This window comes from Gadus chalcogrammus, chromosome 8, assembly GCF_026213295.1.
Source record: "Gadus chalcogrammus isolate NIFS_2021 chromosome 8, NIFS_Gcha_1.0, whole genome shotgun sequence".
In the NCBI taxonomy this organism is placed as follows: Eukaryota; Metazoa; Chordata; class Actinopteri; order Gadiformes; family Gadidae; genus Gadus; species Gadus chalcogrammus.
The window spans coordinates 8,892,124-8,912,517 of NC_079419.1; the positions used below are offsets into that span (position 1 = coordinate 8,892,124).

Here is a 20,394-nt window from a genome sequence, read left to right on the forward strand (position 1 = left end):
ATGAAAGGTGCATTATAAATCAACAGATATTTTTTCGAGTATAATTTTAATGTAAAAAATGTGCAAACAAGCATGTGTGTGAACAGATATCCACAAGGTGTTGCGGATGGCCGTGATTCAGCTGGATGCTAGGCTCGATACGCCTATGAGCCAAGGAGCGCCTCGAATGAGCCATCCTTTAAAGTGCCCTTTGAAGTGAGAGAGACATGGTGAAGCACTTGGCACTGTGCCTGTATGACCTCACAGGGTGGGTGAAACATTCCCGCTCTTCATATAAATATATATTTGATATATATATACTGTATATTCATACTGCATTAACCCTTGAACGGTTACACTCCTCGCAGCAAAGTTTGAATAAAAAAGTTGACTCTTTCGAGTTGCGGTCTACTGTTTTGCAAAGTTGCAGTCAAAAAAGCATTTCCAAAGTAGGACACCGTCCCGTGTGTTCTTGGTGGCTTGAGATGGCAGGTTGTCTGTCGTCTGGTGCTCACAGGTGAGCACCAGTCATACTCAATCATCTTCTAAAAGCCTTCTTCGGCCTCCCCGCAGACTGAGCCACTGCATTCCTCCCTGGACGTTTCCAGTGGCATGTTGTTTTAAGCTTCCATTTATACGCTTCAAGTTGAATCCCGGGGGGGCACGGCGAAAGGTCAGGAAAAACAGGGAGTGAGGGAGACAGCAGGGCGAAGCACAAGCAGCTACATTAGCACATATGGATTATCTGCCTTTCATTCCCAGGCCCTGCTACGGAACCTGCGCATGTGCATTCCGACCGCACAGCCAGAAACCCAGGAGCTCATGTCTTAATCAACAGGCAGACAGCTGATCAATAGACGAGGAGCGTGGAGAGAAAGCGTGGAGGTGCGGCGGCTTGCCCGCATGGCGTTCCCGAAGCCTGACTCCTCTCTCTGTCCCTGTCCTCCACCTCCGCTGCTGGGAGTGGAATACCGTAAGCGATCGATAGCGCGGCGAATACCGTTTTATGCTCTGATGACTTAGCACTTAGGTACGGGCTGGGGGTGTGTGTGTGTTCGTGTGTCTCTGTAGGACCTTAATTTCTTTACTTATGTTGTTATATAGGACACAATTATTGTACAAGGGCTTTTTTTTATCTTCTGTATGGATGCCACAGCACTGCCTCCTGGACCGTTCAATCCTTGTTTGTAGGTAGTTGTGGTTTTTTCTGCTGTACTTATTCACTTGATATATATATATATGAGCCTGAATAATGGTTTCACATGTAGAACAAGTTTTTTGCTGTAGTCCAACAATTAATAATGACCCAAAAGAGAACTGGGACAATTTCTTTCAGCGCAATCTAAAAACCCATATTGCAACTGCTAAAAATACTTTATCCGGTCAAATACATTTACATATTCCCTTAATTGGCATTGACGATTGCATTCCTTACCTCACAATACTGAACACAAGCCCTCAGGTTACCTGACGCAGCAAAAAAATCTGTCTGTGTGTCACGGAAAGTTTATCAGCGTTGGCAGAGCATTCTGGGGAGTTCCAGGATAGGATGGCCATTCTGTGATAAGGCTTTCACATTTGGTTGTAGCCAGGAGGCTGTTGAGACTCTAATCACTCACTAGCCGCTGGCCTTTTTCACCCCTCTTTCAAGCCAGTTACCGATCCACCTTCTGGACTCTGGACCGAAATCGTATGTTTATTTTCTTTCTCTCTCACACTAGAAACTTTGGGCGGAAAATTGAATTTAACGCCCAAGGGCACGAAGGAAAATTGGGCAAAATAGCTTATTTTCCTCCCATTCCACTTTTTTCGACTCGTTCTAATGAATGGAGAAATAAGATATCTACAGGAGATGGTCTGTTGTCCTGGCTACTAGTGCTTGCAATTTAGAACCCATCAATTTATGTTAGCAGTGTAAATATTGGAAACGTGCGTCTGGATTGAAAACCTAAAACAAACAAACAAGCATGCCTGACTGACATTACAGAAGGGAGAAGTGCACCTACATTGCTCAAGAAAAACGGTCAGAAATATCACATTTCCAGGAGGCTGCCTGTGTAATAACAGACCTACTTAAAACGTAGAAATGACATACTTTGTTATAATTTTAGTGTACGGCTAAACTGAGGTCAAGGGAGGTAGGGGGAGGGGAGAAAAGGGGTGGAGGGAGGGAAGAAAAGGGGGTAAAAGGTTTATTACAATGTTTTGTTTTGTGAATTTGAAATACAAAAAAGAAATATCACATTTCCTCAACTATTTAACATGTTTTGCTTGCTCAATGCCTGTGTCATTAGATCAATTATCAAAAGGCTGCAAAATGCAAATCTGTTTAAAATCCAAAGTTGAATTTGCTGATTAAATCCTTACGTAAGAATGCATGCTATTTAAACACCAAAAACATTGAAATGCCCCGTAAACATAACAAATCAAGGACTGAAACCCTTTGCTTAATCTAACAACACATTGCTAAATTTGGATTCTACAGCCTGTCTGTTTAGCACCTTTCCAACTTCCCTCCGGTTTGCTGATACGTCCCCAATGGTTACCATTTAATCAGCGGCAAACGCTCTTAATTACAAGATTAGTCTCCAACCAATTAGCCGGCATGCTAATGGATCTAATCCACCATTGACGTGGGCCTGAATTCCAATTAGGGACTAGCTGTTTCAATACACCCAGGACCCATCTGATGGGTCATTACCAGCTAAGTTATCCTCATAAACCAACCGCGTCAACCAACACAGGGCCCATTTGGAGAGCAGCCGTAAAGGGCTTTAGGCCTGGTTCTTTTTTATCACCGCAGTTCTATGTGCCATGAAACCAAAGAGTTCCCAGAAGAAAACAAAGAGGCCTTTCTAGAGATAAACACAACAACGATGATAGCTGACGTGAAGCATGAATAACAACCCTTTTATGAATTCCGTTAGATAACACTGTGTTTGTTGGCTGTGTTGCGTATTTTGTGTAGATGTTTATAATTGTAAATATGGGAGCTTGGATTGTTCATACAAATGTTCTACTCTAGCCTAATAAAGGCTTAGCTGTAATATTGATGTCAAAGTAATTATTTAAAGAGGTGGAAATCTACTAAACCTAATAGGAGTTATATTTAACAGGATTATTGTAAAGTGCTGTATTCATTATGGCTTTTCAAGACCACCAAATGGTAGGCCTGATGTACATGAAAAAATAAGAATATTGATCCCACAGTAATGACTTTGATACCATACTAGGAAATGATGAAAGAGAATAGAGCACTCAGAAAAGGCCTTTGTTGAATCTGCAACGACAAACAGAAATGCATTAAAAGGTCTTTACCGATCAGAACTGGAAAGATATTATTATGCTGCCTTCCTTGTTGCGCTTGACTTGCAAACATTATTGTTAGAGGTAAAGTTTTATTTTGTTTCGGGTTTGGACCTTATCCAGCTAAATCAATGAATGCTACCGACACACCCAATCCAGGCCAAATTCCCAAATAAAAAAAAATCAAAACTTTTCACCTTAAATTCAGAACATTTCCTCTCCACTTTCACAAGATATAGAACAGGCCGGGGATTCCTACCTGCCCTGGACCTTGATGTCGGAGATTGCGTAGAAGTATCTCGACAGGTTGTTCTCGTCCACCATGGTAGCTCCGGTAGCGGGCTTCAGCAGCCTAATCCTCAGGTCCGTGATGGTGAAGAAGTCCCTCAGGGTCTTGGTGGTGTCCAGCTGTCCGTACAGAGAGGCCATGTTGTGGAGGCGGGGCCCTGCGAACAGCGCGAAGCGGTCCTTGATCTCGAAGCGCACCGTCTTGTCGTTCTTCCACACGTAGCCGCGGGAGTAGTCCTCGGTGCAGATGATGTCCAGCAGGGTGCGCTGCGTCAGCTCGTTCACCGTCTTAGGCTCCATCGTGAAGGCGTCCAGGCAGTCGGTGGCGTAGAACTGGTAGGGCGTCCAGGTGCGGCCCTGGTCCAGGGACTTCTCCAGCACCATCTGCTCCGGACGGCCCGACTCGAACGTGAGGATGATGTCATCCGTCAGCTCGATGGTCTTGTTCCAGGACAGGGTGAGGTTGACCTGCAGCGGCTTGGGGTACTTCTTCCACGAGGTGGACTGCCAGAAGGTGGTGGGGTTGCGGCCCTCAAAGTCAAACATCAGCTCCGGGGGGTGGGCCAGCTCTTCCGTGGAGGCGTCACACTCGTTGTTGCACATGTACGGATTCTCCTGTGGGATGACAGCACAAAGGGCCAGTCAGAAACAGGAAACAGAAAACAGAAGATATCTTCGTAAGAGATTCAGAAAATGCGTGACCATAGAGTGTTGATTGGCGAATTTCTAGCTGTGTTTAACAAATGAGAGTCAGTTTAGTTTATTTTAATCTCCTGTTTTCTTGAAAATTGGCTGTTTCAACACAAGGAAGGTTTTAAATTATTTTCATGGCCTGCACACATACTCTAATTTTGCCTATTTTCACAGGTCTTGTTTAGCCCCTAACAGCTGCACAAAACACTGCTCCCCCTCATCATCAACATGACATTGTGCATCCCATATTCCCCCGCCGCTGCTTCCACCAAAATTGCCAGCTTAATTGATATTCCTGTGTGGTGCGCCAAGCGAGATGCGGGAAGAATCTCGATGAGCGCTTCTTATGAATCACGCAAAGGGAACATGCATTTTTCATGTGGTTGCGTCTGCCCCCGTGCCATTGACAGACAATCGTCTAAGTCCAGGTGTCTAGAGTAGTGTGTGTCTGTATTTGTGTGTGTCTTAGCATCTGTGTGCGTGTGTGTGTGTTTATTTGTGTACGTGTGTGTGCACATGGGTGAGTGCGTGTGTGTTGAGTGCTTGCTATGCTAAGAGAGAAAGAGAGAGGGAGAAAATGAAAGCAAAAGACCAAATCCAATTGACATTCACCTCGCCTCTGCTCCGGGAACAGTGAGGCTAAGTGCTGATGAGATTCAGATCAACTGTAAAGCAGCTCGATAATCAGCAATCATCTGAAAGTCTGCAACGTAACATTATCTAAAGGTGAAAACAGTATTGTGGCGCAACTGTGGCCTTGTAATCTGTCACACAGCCTGCCATGAATCGCAGCCAGACCTTGTGTAATATAGAGGGCACTGGATGGAAAACACTGTTGATTGAATACAATTATCCTCCGCGGCAAAAGGGGAAAAAAAACGATGAATGGGATTTGATTTGCCGATATTTGAAAAATGCATTTCTTTGTCTTTTAGTTTTCTATTCAGTGGGTTATCTTGTGTACAAATCCTTCTCTATTTCTTGCTAAAGCCTAAACGCCACTTTGGCTCTATTTAAAGATAGTCATCTACCAGCATTCGTTTTATTTTCCTGTATAACGGTGATAGCACACTATCAGTGCAGCATACACAAGCATTCTCCTAGATGACAAGATGGCACGCTACCACACGACTGAGGATTGTGGGTCAATGGGCCTGGTTGGCATGAAAAAAAGAACGTTGTTTGTGAACCAATTAGAGGGCTAAATAAGTGATAGGGTCCTAATGATGGTCTTGAAAAAGTGAGTTACAGACAGAAGGGGGGAGAGGGGGAGAGAAAACTGAAGACACAGAGACCAGGGAAGGCGAGTTTGGTTGATTGCCTCTCATGGGACATTAAAATGCATGAAACCAAACATTTAAAAGACTCTTTCACAAAACACTAAACGTTCAACCCTCTCAACAACACACATTTTCAATGGAGAACGGAAGAGAGAGAGAGAGAGAGAGAGAGAGAGAGAGAGAGAGAGAGAGAGAGAGAGAGAGAGAGAGAGAGAGAGAGAATAGAAGGCAGATACTGTGATTCCTGTTCCCTAGGCCTCAGGGAGCCTAAACTGCAGCAGCATCCACCGTTTAGCCCCCTTGTGTTTGTGTGGGGCGTCATCATATTCCCTGTTTGTTCCTTAACAACCTTGGACTGGCTCTCAATGTGTGCTCATTACAAAGGGAGGAAGTGAGGGGGAAATAGACAAGGGTAAGTAAGGAGGGAGAGAGAGAGAGAGAGAGAGAGAGAGAGAGAGAGAGAGAGAGAGAGAGAGAGAGAGAGAGAGAGAGAGAGAGAGAGAGAGAGAGAGAGAGAGTGAGAGAGAGAAAGAGAGAGAGGGGGGGGAGGGAGGAGGAGAGAGAGAGAGAGAGAGAGAGAGAGAGATGCAGACATTAAAGGGGAGAGACCAGGTGCTCCCCCTTAGAGAGCATGAAGTTTTGCATTCTTTCTTCGTTTCATTCAACGTGGCAGTTAAGAGGCAGACCTGGAGTGCTTTCTGTGTTAAAGAGAAACATCAAGAGGCTGCCCTCTTGCAGATAATATAAAGTACTCGAGATTGCTGTATCCGTGAATAATGGAAAAAACTATATCACGCCTGAAGCCGGCAAGAAATTAAATAAAAGGTGTCTATACGCTCGTCAGGCAAGTTCTCTTGGTAGACTCTTTCGATTTTTTTTCTTGATTAGTTGGAATTAAAAAGGTTGCGAGCAAAAACTGTCGATTTTTAGAGAGAAACTTCTCACGATACTGGCTGAGAAGAAAATCGGTGTGAAAAACAGGTGCGCGCATTAGTCAAAAAGCATATCAATGAATCCCATCCATAAGCAGTCTCCAGCTGCCATGCCATGATACCCCATTTTTTTTCATAGGAAACCCCCCCAGAGATCTCTCTGTGGATCGCCGTCGGCTGTGGGCAAACCTCCCATAAAATCACCCCCCCACCTCAGATCACCATCAATAATACCCGATAAGGCGAAATCACTATTTTCCACTCGCACATTAAACCACATGCATTTGTATTGATTCGCCCCGCCGTAGGGCTTCACCTTTCTATTGGCCACTGTCAGCGCAGGAGAGATGGAGGCTGGGCTGAAAGGTCAAGACCTGCCATTGGATCTTCGGCACGGTTATTTAACAGCAGGGCAGGAGCGGTGCCTTATGAAGATCAATTCCCCTTGCTGGTCATTCAAGGTACAGAGCTTGGATGAATCATGCCCCTTGGCACCTCAGGAAATAATTATATATAAACAAAGATAGAAACCCTTGCTGTGTATGCATACAAATCGAATCTCTTAGATGGATGATTATAGTAAGTAATATAAATAGTACATGTATTCATCTTAACAATTTGCATTCAAATCTGTATGCAAATCCTTCTGAATGCATTTCAATTGGGGCTATATCCACCCCTATCATGAGCATGATCAAGCTTGTATCAGTGAGTAAATTGATTAAACACGCTTGCTTGTTGAAAGTATGCGATTTCAAAAGGGTCCTCACTGAATAATTCCACAGCGGCAGGCAACGGCACGTGAGAGTCATTATGTTGGACACGACGCAACATAACGCAGGCCAAAGGGGGGTTGATAGGATCTGAACTGTCGCTCTCCTAATGTTGTTATTGCTGACACTTGTATTGGCACGGCACCAGAGCCTGCCCTGTAATTGAGCCCAGCTGTTTTCCCAGCCATGCAAACGGAGCTTCGTCCGGGGGCCAGTGGCTTAGTGGCGAGGGAAAGACGGCGAGGCTGAACGCTGCAACTAATGATGTCCTGCACTCCACGGCCAGTGAGGTCAATCCAATACCATTGTGTCGAAGCAGGGGGGAGGACAAGGCAGGGAACAGGGAGAGCACAGGGAGATTGGGAGGGATACACACAGAGACAGAGGGACTGAGAGACACAGATGGATGGAGGGACTGAGGGAACACACAGATAGATGGCTGGGACCAAGAGAATAAAAGAGAATGAAGATTTGATAGATCGTTGATAGCTGCCTAACATTGGAATGCCGCTTCACATAAAAATGTCTACTAAAAAGTTCATTGAGTAATAGTACTTTTGGTACCTTTGGTACATTTTATATGAAATAAATTGGGTATAATGTAATTGGAGATTCGGTACATTCGTACATCAAAGCATGAGGGAAGACACAGGCTCTCACACATCTGAATGTGAAATAAACATATTTTAAAAAAGGATAACATATGGGCTTCCAGACTGACAGCTGTAGCCCCCAGATGATGTGCCGTCTGACACAGAGTGTGGCCAGTGAGATAAATTCACTGGCCAATGACAGGCGGCAGTGATGGATAGGCAAAAGCAATCCAACCGAGCAGTTTGGCTGACAGATTTCTGGACTCCAAACTCAGTGTCAGAGATTGAACTTGCCAAGACTGTTTTATTACCACTTTAGCCTTTACTCCTTAAATCGTATACTATGTGCGAGGCGATTTACTAACTGGCCAGACATTTAAAAGAGCTCACATTTGTTTCACCACCTCTGCATCCATTGATTATTTTGAATAGTGCGCATGTGATTATTTCAATATTCAGTCAGCAGAAACTATTGGAAAATGTATTTGTTTTCACTTATACATTGAGTATTATTGTTGTTCATTTAATTTGATATTTACGTATGTGTCTTTTTTTTTGTATCTTGAAATGCTCATCTTGGCCAGGTCTTTCGTGGAAAATCGTTTTTTAGTCGCAAGGGCTACCCTAGAAAATACTAATAAATATTTGATGACCATGTTTTATCATTTCTTTCTTTTTCTCTCACACATACATTTTCTTTTGATGTTCTTTGTATGTTGTGTATGAGAAGTTGTGGTTCACTTATTATTCTTTATTGCTGGATTTTGGCGGCTCACTTAATCACAACTTTATCATATACTAGTCAAGTCAAGTGAAGTTCCTTTATTCGTCTCCCTTGGGAGAAATTTGGTTTAGAGACAGGCTACTGCTGCATAGACATACTTGGAACATACAGAGACAACAATGCATAAAGACAGTAAAAAATCCAACACAGAAGCAAAAAAATCCAACATAGAATACTAATGGTAAGAGCGTTGTTACTGGCTGCTGTTTATTGGGGAAAAATATATTATATTTGATTTTATCAGAGCTTCCAGTATCCTGTTCCTCAGCTTCAGGTAGGCTGTGGGCCTGGGCACCTTGCAGCAGGAGCAGTGACTCCCGTCGGAGCAGAGGTGTTGCTGGATTAATCAGCCAGTCAGCCTGCTCAGCCTTACACCTTTGCAACCTGATACATGCCACCCACCAATCCTCGACTGACCCTCACCCGGCTCTTGTCACACCTCCTCATGCACAGGAAGAACATGCTGGACTAGTCAGTGATGTCACTTGGCACCAGGGGATTGGACGAAGAAACTGGGACGAGCGACCGCTCACCAGAACAAACCATAAATCATAATAATAAGGATGATAATGGTGGGCATGATTAGGTAGATGAAAGATGGAAAAATATATAGATTCATAAATAAATTGAAATCTAGGTAAATCCAGATTGATCTATCACTAGAAAGATGGAGAGATAGTTAAATACATAGATAGCAAAATAGATAGATAGATAGATAGATAGATAGATAGATAGATAGATAGATAGATAGATAGATAGATAGATAGATAGATAGATAGATAGATAGATAGATAGTTAGATAGATAGATAGATAGATAGATAGATAGATAGATAGATAGATAGATAGATAGATAGATAGATAGATAGATAGATAGATAGATAGATAGATAGATAGATAGATAGATAGATATAAACAGATGGCTAGATTGATGGGAATATATAGCTAGAAATAGGTAGATATATAGACAGATGTATAGATAGACAGCTAGTCTGACAGATTGGTTTGAACAGTAACATGACACCAATACTGTACAGAAAATCCTCTACTGCTGATGTACCAGCTGAACTACAGCCCAGTCAATGAGATCTAGAGATACAGATCTAGATTCCCCGCTGTATTTTATTTATTTATTTTAAGAAGACTCTCTCGTGCTCTCTTGAGTGTACAGTGGATAGAGGAGTGCTGATCCCTCCCAGGGCTGGAAATAAGCCCTGATGGAAGAGACAGCTGAGATGAGCGGTGGTGAGATATTGAGGGAGTCAGACGTTTGGCAGAAACTCAATAGGGCTTTAATGACCGGCAGTCAGGGCCAACGTCTGTCTCACCAAAGAGCCAGGGTTTATATTCGGTTGACCTTCAGCGAAATGAAGGACGGCGAGGTAGGACACACCTTGCCCAGTGCCGGCTCCATCATATCACATTAGTGTCTCTGAGCATTCTGGGAGTCAGCGACAGTGCACGGCAGCAAACTGGCAGCCCCTCGGACACGAATGCTGCAGGGCTGCAGTCGGCACGTCGGACGTTTTGAGGAAAAACCAATAGGAACATAAGAAGAACATTGATTTTTTTATATGTGCTATCGGTCGGGTTGTCAGAAATCATCATCGCGACACGTTTAGATAGAAATCAAAACAGAAGCCAGGATGAAAGCAAGTAGCACATTTGTGGGCGCCACTGTGCTGTGTAATTTGTCATTTAGAAGAGTAATTTTAAGTGGCTTAGACGTCGGATCAACGGGAAAACAAAACATGGCCTGGCGTTCACACCACCCCTCCCCTCCCTCCCCATCCCCCCCTTTCAGCCAACACACACCACCCAGCCCCGCCCTACAGAACAAAGCCCTTGCGAAGCCAGTCCCTTTGAGTTTCCACGGTGCTGCGTAACTGGCCCTTTTGAAGTGGCGTCCCGTCGGGTTTGCAAATCAACAGCGCACGTGTCTACCACTCGCAGTCTCCATTTGGATTCACGGGACGTTGGCAGATGAGCCAGAGTGCACGCCACATTAATTAACACCTGGCCACATTATCTGTCCCATGCGGCGCAGTCCCGCGAGGCCTAAAATTTAACACAGTACCCGTGAGCAGTCCTCCACAGATAGTGCTGGTGCTGCATGTGCGTGTTTGCATGCGCCCACGTGCATGTGTGTGTTGAAGGGTTGATGGATGGGAAGCTTTTTGCTGTGAAGCCTCAAGTGACAGCTTTACACGGCGCCATAATGAGTGGTTGGTTCATGAGTGTCTTTATTGGTAGTCCCACATTTTGGTATGCTTGGTATTTCCACGCATCCCTTGGGTGAAGGGGGGTCTGCACCTGAGATTGAAATTGAGATGTCTTCTGGCGGAGCACTTCCTTCATATAAAATGAAGTCGGGGACATGTTTAAGAAACACGAACCCAAGGCATCAAATGAATTGGAAAAGGCATCTCTTGCGTTCCTGTATAAACAGAACAAGTGGTTCATTTTGTTGCATGCAGAACTATAACCGTGCCCCCAAGAGCACAGAGCACAACTCTATCAGAGTAGCAAAGATGTTTTCGTTAAGGTTTTGAATCACTGTGAGTGTGAATGAATGTGAATGGATGTTGCTATTGACCCTCAATTTGGCTTGTGATATATCTTGAGCCGAATCTGGCATTGTTAAATCACAAAAAAAAAGAGGGGCGAAAAAAGTAAATACTGTGGTAACATTTTGAATTTGTGAATAGTCACTCTGAAAGGTGAGGTGATACAAAATGTGGTGATACACAAGTGAAGCTGAAGCCGAACACCTCTTCGGTAGAGTAGATATTCGTAATTGCTGCTCTGCAACATGGGCAGCTTCAGGTAGTGAGCAACAACCTTTTGACGGTTGGTCACGTCTCTCCTTAGTGGTTTCAATGTATGGACATGTTGAAGGTGTCATTTGAATGTCAATGCGATGTGGGGGAAAAAAGCAGAATCAATGTTGACTGGACGCCTGCTGCTTATAAGCCGCTTTAACACAAGTTAAGGCCTGCCAATGAGGTGGGGGTGTGAGTGCATTCTATACCACAAGACATTGGAGGACAGAGATTCAGTGTTCAGCCATTCCCAATCAAATTCAGGGGGGGTCACGGCTCAGAATTTGATAGAAAATAAGACACAAAGGTTGGATGGGGTTATAGAGCGAAAATAAGGAGAGAATTAAAAAGAGGAGCCCGGTCTGGTGGCTCACAGTGCTTCAGCTCATCCTCTACATGTCCTGAATCTGCCTCGTTATTAGAGGCTTTTTATTAATTTGAAATGCCAAAGTCTGGGATGAAGCATTGCTGAAATGTCACCCTTTCACCGGGTATGATAAAAATCACTCCCGGAGCATTTGAAAGGCAACATTCTTCTCTCTCCGTCCACCCACACTTCTCCTTCGTTCTCTCTCCTACTCTTTTACGGCATGTCTTTATCTCCTCCCTTTCACTGTGTCACTTGGCATCCCTCTTTCTTTCGTGTGCTGTGCCCTTCTTTTCCGCTATTCCACTTTCTCTTTTTACTTTCTTAATCTTACTGCCCTTTCGAGATGATCTGGCGAGGAGTTGACTTGGGTGTTTTAAAGGGTTGCAACAGCTTTTTGTTTTGTTTTACCTGAGTGCAATGACCCCAAACATTCGGCGATCTAGCTGAGAAACAGACCCCCAATGATGACCATTATTGGGGGTAGAAATGAAGTAGTATATATTTGTATGTTACACAGGTTTAATTAACTTTTTGTGTTCAAAGCTTTTATACCACATTGGTAAAAAACACCTTAACCTTGAACCAGCAAGAAAATGCATGTTTTGTTGCATCTGTTTTAATTAATTTGTTTTCTGTGATACGCAACTAAACATCATTATGGGCAATTTGACATGATGATACATGAAAAGACTCTCTGGTGTTTAATAATAAATAATGGAAACACAAGTTGCATTTCCACTGTTGGCAGTTTTGCTAGCCAAGTCGAGATGTTGGCTGTAGCACTGAGTAAACAAGCCAAAACAGTTGAGAAATTCAAATAATATTTATTTTATGAATAATCCTAGTCTAGTTTGTGAAATATGAATGATGCAGCCCCTATATTTCTGAGGATTGCATGTTTGAAACACACAAAGATGAAATAAATCACTATATATATTTTTTTATCATTATTACAGAGCAATCTACTACTTCCATTTCGTATCATTCGAGAGGAAAGCACCACATCGATTCAAGACAGAAGGGCACAGGGCGCAAATACATAGGCGAAAGCCTCTGCCCGAGCAAAAAAGCAAAAAGCCCTGCGCAAACGTTTTGGTAAATGGAATCATTAGACTATCGCTGAAGTGCCGCGTCATCTGTGTCAGCTTCAACAAAGCTCTGAATTACCGCAGCTCTCTGAACGCAGTCATCTCATTGGGGCCTGGAAGCCACACAGGCCGGTGTGACATAACAAATTGTTCCGGGTGTGCTGGAGGTGCGAAACAAAACAGTGAGAGTGGCCCATAAAAGATTCATGCATTTTATTGGGCCCTTGAAGACAAAGAAGCAGATACGTCTCATCGTTGCACGGCTTCACCAAAGACCGGCGTGACGTGGCTGCATTATACAATTAATAGGGTTCAATCTGCCTGAGTCTGGGTTGGGCCGTTGCAGAATGTCTTTGTCACTTGTCATTGTGAATACCATTGAAATGCAACGTTATCACTTTTGCTTTACAGAGTTTAAGGCTTGACACCTCCCCTCGGAAGCTTATGAACAATAACATATTCACTTTTAATGTAGTTCGGGCAATTAAATAACCCTTGCACTTAACACCACACCAGGATCAAGCAAAGAAGGCATTTATAAAGGGATGCTTAAAAACAATATGAATGAGACTACTCTTTCCTCAGAGATAATGGATATTGTAGTTGCTCAGTAGTTTTAATTCCCAGCAGTATATACTTTCTTCGAGCGACATTGTCTAATTCATCATTCAACAAAAAAAGTGAATTGGTTTAAGACTTAGTTTACTAACAGCTTCATGTGAGGTGAAAAATGCGAAAATAAATTGCTTTTAGAGTATCATGCTTTGATATCAAAATGGATAAAGTTTTGACAGCCTTTAATTAGAAAATCGTATTTCTTTCTTGTATTATGTAACTGGCCTAGCTACACTGTGATTTATAAAATATAAAATTGTTATTCGTAGTGTCCTCAAGCTATTTGTTCTGACCATATGGGTCAAAATGTCAGTACTTTACAATAATTTGCTCTACTATTTTCAGTGCAATAAGATATGCATTAGACAAATTGGCAAATTACACCAAATCGACTTTTCAAGCATTGTGCATACTCTGAAAAAGAAATCCCCAGCACGACACAGTCAAGCGTGTGACAGAATGGAAATGTTAAGGACAACAAACCTGCACTCAACCACAGAGCTGCTGTGCGAGCAAACACTGGTCTAGTGTGACCACAAAACACATTGCTCGTTCTTTTATGTCCCCACATGCATAATTCATCCATCTCTGTATTTACAACACTCGAAGAATTAACCTGTCACAGATGTCGAGGAGGGGAGTGGTGAGGAGTTGAAGTTAATGCCAGCATATCTTTATCTGTCAGGGGCGTAGGCCTCTCACCCTGTTCTAAACGAAGCCCTGGTATTATGCATCATCGGCTGACAGGAAACAAGGTGCAGGGAAATTAAAAAGGAGCCCAGACAAAAAAAAGGGGGCGGTGCACCTTCCTAGAGGATAAATGACGAGCCAACCGCCGATCTTCCCCGCGCTGCCGCCCCTCTAACCACCCACCCTTCATCTCAGGGAGTGTGGGGACGTGTCGCGTGTCATCCCGCCGTGTCGCTGTGCAGCAGTGCGGGGATGATGTGGCGGGCAGGGCAGGTTCACCGCGAGGAGTCAAGGGCAGAGGGGGGACGGTGGCCCGGGCTAAACGCTCCAACTGTTCCCTGTCTTCAAACAAACGTTCGGGTGACTGGAGCTCACCCAAGGATAAACGGGCCGGACGGTGGTGGGCGATGACTCAAAAAGGTGTCACTGGAGTTGGGATTTTTGGGGCCCGCCTGGCAGTGAGACGGTTTCAACCGCAGTGATTTTTCCCTGGTTAACATTTTTTTGTGATGTTATTTACGTTTATCACCCTTCCTCCTCAATATAACGCAGTACGCTGATTATAAATATCTCCCTCTTAGTGTAGGTCACAAGCAAGTGCCACCGCAGCCAGGGTAACTATAAATATGGCATAACGCCCACTTCACAACTTCCCTCCAAAATGACCTCATATCACATGAACAGCGGTCAAGGTTAGTAGTGTTGGGCTGCATACAAAGCAATGTGTATAACGACTTTATAAAGAAGGATTTGAACATTAATATACGACAACAGCTTTTGTGGACTCTGGCAACACTGATTTTACATACACAATGGCTGCCACCATTGGCCACTAAGATAAGCCCGTTGCGATGACTGTCGATGGCATTGCGGTCTCCGAGCAGCTTAGTGGTGGGAGCGCTCATCTCGTCTTCCCATCCAAACCCGCCGCTGGGAAGGGGGGTTTCATGAGGAACAAACAGCTGATGTTCCTTTCATCCCAGTTCTGAAGAAATAGGAATAAACTACAAAGTTCAGAGTTGTTATTCCGAGTTCTTCGTCACTTTTACAAATCTTCTATGGTCGTTTTGCCTTTTTTCGAGGCTTGACAAACTGATATGGATCTTCATAACTCGCAAATGTTAGGCCTTCACCAACGGGTTGTACCCCCTGTCGCTTAACTTTGAATCTAAGTTCCTTGCTCAAGGTCATCTCGGCTGTGGTTGATGAGTGATTGGATAGCAAGACACTGACTTGTTCACTTCCTTTGAGCAACACAATAGGGTTGTGGTTGAGGTTGTTTTTACATCTTATATTGATACACTATGCATACTTCTCATTGTGCCGCTCACTGTCTGGGATGTCATTAAAGTGATTAACTCCTTTCATTGGAACTATTAGATGGCAACTGCACCCAGTTTGCAGTGTACCACGAAGCTGCTGTCTAGTGTGTAGCAATGACTTACGGAAGTCTCCTTAAATGATACTCAACTTAATTAAATACTATTTGATCCCTATAGCATGTCTGAAATGTGAAACGTTAGCAGACAAAATGTATTTTTAAATTGTAAATCACTTGAGGCATAAGACTTCAAAATCCAACAATTGCTTGATGTTTTTGTTTGTTTATTTTAACTAATTTTCTTAGTGCCCTTTATGTTATAACTGCAAACAAGGTGATTCAATTCTCAAAGGAAACTAATTGAAGAAAGCGAAACCACTTTCCTTCATTAAAGCAAAAGAAACGGCATGTGGTTATGGGGGAACTGTCATTAAATCCGCCACTACTAAGTCAATCGACACTACAGCAACACAGAGAGTGAGTATAAAGAGAGACAGAGCGAGAAAGTGAGGAGAGAGGATGAGAGAGAAAGAGGGGGAAGGGTAAGGGGGGGGAGTAATTATAAATGCTCTATAAACTATGAACGCATGTCTCCTTACTAAATTGAAAATGATTATGGCAGGATTTAAATGCTCTCATCTTTTAACAAATATCCTTCTTTACAGTCATTGCCCATTAGACCCATGTGGTGCAACATTGTTATAGCTGCTGTTGCCTTTTACCTCTCCACAAACTCCTAATTAGATAATTTGTATCAATCTGTAAAAAAATATATGAAAAGTAACAAAGTATAAATCATGACTGAAAGAGGTACTGAGAATGAAAGTACGCATTTTGCCCAAGAAGAACAGCTGTCGCGTCGATGGCAAGTAGACAACAAGGCAGTGTCGGCGATACGTTCCAGCTGTACGATCCCAGAGCGAGGCCCAGGCCGTGTTTGCATAACCTGCCAGTCGTCTGGTGTGTCGCAACCGAGACCTTTAAGCCAGTGGTGAGTGACAGATGTGGTAGCACACCACAGGAGAAAAAGACAAAGGACATCTTTCGAGGAAACCCTCGAGCTCGGTAGCTAAAAATAAAAACAGGGCTAACTCCCAGTTGCATAAAACACCTGTCTTGAACACAAGGCTACTTTGGGAGACCAGAGAGCCTAGTGGCACGAGAAGCAAGGACGGAAATGTGTTCCTATTCATCCTGGACCGGGCTTTAAATATCCTGACGTTGAATACTTTTACCTTCCGACAAATAATACCATCCACCCAGTGTCCCTCCTCTGTGACCTACACCCAATTTATTTTCAACAACAGCCGACGTCATGGAAGTAAACACCAAGCTGGGCTGAGTGTTTTAACAATCCTGCACAGCTTTGAAAAGCGCGAGCAGACAGAGAAGGTGGAGGCTATGCCCGCTGGTGCATTGGGAATGCATTCGTTGGAATATGGGGTTGGGGTGCAAGGGAAGTGGAATAGGGGTAGGTTGGGGGTAGGGGTGAACAAGCGAAGTCGAGTTTGGATGGTGGGGGGATGTCTGGGCATGTGTGCCATGGAGGACTTTCCAACCTGATTAAGACTAAGGCAGGCGTCTGCAGGCGATTGGCTGCCAGAGCTCATTTGCATGCTATGCTCATCCTTCAGCCTCCTCTCCGGCAGCAGCACCAGAGGATAAGGTCAGCTGTGTCAGTCTGGCCGGCACAGCGGCAGGCCAGGAAGCAGACAACTGTACTTCTATTTAACACTGCGCATGTTCTTCAGATCATCAAAGGGATAACGATGGTCGATAAGCACCTGTCTGATGCAGCAGCAAAAAAGTGGTGATCTCGTATTGCATTCGCTGTAGTCTAAATCTAAGAATATGAGAACTCAAGACTCCAGGCTCCTTGGTATGACAATCATTATTTCATTGGCTCCTCCTATATTGCTATCATATCAAGTGACTTTACCACTATATTATCCTTATAAATCAACCTCAACCAAGTACTGTTGATAAGGCTGGCACAATTCTTGTTTTCTCGGTTGCCTCGACCCCAAGTTCTTCAATTTAGGGTTGCAAATCTGCTAATCTGTAAAGTGTTCAGCGAAGTGGACATATCTCTAGAACGCCATCTGAACAATTCGAAGAGCCATGTTGCTGCTTTGGTCCAAATCTGTGCCTGTCGGGTCTTTTCCCCCTGAAATCTATTTTTTAAGCAATATTGAGGGAGATAAGTCAAACAAACCCTCTGTATGCCAGTAGCAGCATCCTCCTTATGTTCAAATCTGGCTCCCAAAATATGCTGGCTATATCCGTTCCAAACCCAGAGAGCCAGCTTGGATAGAAATTGTCTAATTGGCATGGAAGGTAAATGCAAAGTGGTTCTCTGTCCTCTGACGGAAAATATGAATTCAGTCTCAGGATATGATATGATATGATTACTTGAATACAATAGGCTCAAAAGTCTGTCAATGGAAAATCTGCAAATCCTACATAACGTGGAGTGCTTTAGATATATTCAAATAATGTACACCTCTGTTAAATCATGTTTTAATCCACCAGGTGTTGTTGCAAACATGCACATCTGTAATCCACAGAGCCCCTCCTGACTCACACTACTCCTTACTGTTTGTCTCCATTCTGTGTGTAATCCACCTCTGCTGTGCTTGTAACGCACATCGTGTTTAGCGCCTTTAACACATTCATACATAGATTTGATAGACATTGCCTGAACCACATCCCTCCTCTCCCCCCCCCCCCCCCCCCGACCCCCGACACACCCACCGACCCACCCAAGCGCTGGCGTATTGTTATCGTCTCCCTGTCATCTGCTGGCGAGGCACAGCGTTCACTACGAGCTCCCAGCCTTTCGGAATAACCCCCCGTTTTAATTGGTAAATATTTACATGCGGCGGTGGCTCTGGGTGAGGGCGAGCTAATTGCTAATGAAGCTGCGTATCAGAGGCCTTTGGAGTTCCCTCCTCCCCCGGCTTCCTGAGAGGGGCGGATTCAAACAAATGCAACCCGGGGTCTGAATTGTTGATAATGTTTGATAAGCGGCGCGCACCACTAAACACTGCCGCGTACATGAGACAAGAAGTCACTTTGCCGGATCAACCATTGTGTCACTGAATAATTAGCCTTCTTCTGTTATTTTCTGGTGGGCTTTTATGGGATTTTGTGTTTGTGCGTGAGCGAAGATGTATGTGTCACTGAGAAAATGTGTATTGTTCTGGGAGAGACACATTTGTGTGCCTGCATGGGGTAGTGTGTGTGTGAGTGTGTATCTGTGCGTGCATGATTGAGTGTGGGTATGTGTAAGTGTGTGAGGGGGTGTTTGTGTGTCTGTGTGTGTCTGTGTGAGTGGCTGAGCAAATGTGTGTGTGTTGGTATGTACACTTGAGCGTGTCGGCAGACGTTTAAAATAGATAACAGATAGACTGTGTGCATTTTGAATATTTGTGTACAAATATGTATGTGAATGTGTTGATGGCTACGTATGTCTCTCTCCATGAGTGTTTCTTGTAATTGTGCCCTGAGGCTGTGATCCAATAAGCGCATGTGTGTGCGTTTGTGTGAGCGTTATTATGCCATTGAATATTTGATTCTCTGATTGTATCAGAGCCTGTTTGTTTAAATATGTCTCCAAGCTGTGTTGTCTGTTTGCTTCTGTGTCTTTGTGTGAGAATGTGTGTGTGTGCGTGTGTGTGTCTTTATGTGAAAATGTGTGTCTGTATGGGTGTGTTTGGGTTCATGTGTGAAATTACTGATGGTGGTTTAACGTTTATTACTTTTATTGTCTAAATATGTATCTAAGTTTGCTATTTTTTGGGTCTGTGTTTGTGTGTGTGTGTGTGTGTGTGTGTGTGTGTGTGTGTGTGTGTGTGTGTGTGTGTGTGTGTGTGTGTGTGTGTGTGTGCGTGTGTGTGGTGTGTGTGAGTGTGTTTGTGTGTGTGTGTGTGGTGTGTGTGTGTGTGTGTGTGTGTGTGTGTGTGTGTGTGTGTGTGTGTGTGTGTGTGTGTGTGTGTGTGTGTGTGTGTGTGTGTGTGCTCCTGTAGCACATGACTGAGCATGAGCCCCATGTAATCCTAATACTTCCTTCCACACTCCGTTTATGTGTCCATTAATCTGTGCAACGGGGAGCCCATTGCTTTGCTCACATACACACACACACACACACAAACACAGACTGAATGCACACACACTCCCACACACAGACACACACACACACAAACACACACACCACACTCCATCGTTGACCCAGTATGTGGTATGGTGTGATTCCTGCCTACAGCCTCATCCGTCTCCATCATAGGGCACCGGAGGGGAGGGGGGGAAAATGGGGAGACGAGGTGGGGAAAGGGAGGGGTGTGCAGTGGCGAAGGACTCACCAGTGCGCAGTACGTCTCCGGAGGGTCGCCACACGTGATGTTGGGGGGGTCGATGGTCACACGCAGGTACTTTGTCATGTCGACGGCCTCCGGCTGGCAGGCCATGTAGTCCCAGGCCAGGCCTTCCTCGGTGTAGATCTGGGACTTGCACACGTCGTAGTGGCCCCACGCCGCCGGGTAGTGCTGCATGCCGTGTGCGGCGCCCACACACACGCCCTGCAACGCGAGCAGCGCAGCCCACAGCATGGCTGCGTCTCTTTCCGTTCCCCTCACGTTCTTTTTCCGACGTTTGTCCACGCCGTCTCCTCAACGTCCTCGGCGAGGTTTTCGGAACTTATTTTCTTTTTTAGGGGTTGGTTTGAATTCTTTAGTGTCCTTGTTTTTTACAAGGGGATAATCACTGCGGATGCAAACACGTGAGTTATTATTTTAGAGTAACCTCAGTTTCGAAAAACGCAGCTGCGTGGTCCAGAACTTCAATGGCATTTTCCCTTTTTTTTT

General features: G+C 44.3%; 1 protein-coding gene across 1 annotated transcript in view; it reads right to left on the reverse strand.

Moving 5' to 3' along the window:
* LOC130387239 (netrin-G1-like) overlaps nt 1–20,139 on the reverse strand; it is a 45,876-nt gene extending 25,737 nt beyond the window's left edge. The window contains exons 1-2 of the mRNA XM_056596253.1: nt 19,894–20,139; nt 3,545–4,188 (exon numbers count right to left, since the gene is read on the reverse strand). Coding sequence (XP_056452228.1) covers nt 3,545–4,188; nt 19,894–20,139 — 890 coding nt within the window. The remainder of the gene's footprint in view (nt 1–3,544; nt 4,189–19,893) is intronic.
* Between the last annotated feature and the right edge of the window lie 255 nt (nt 20,140–20,394).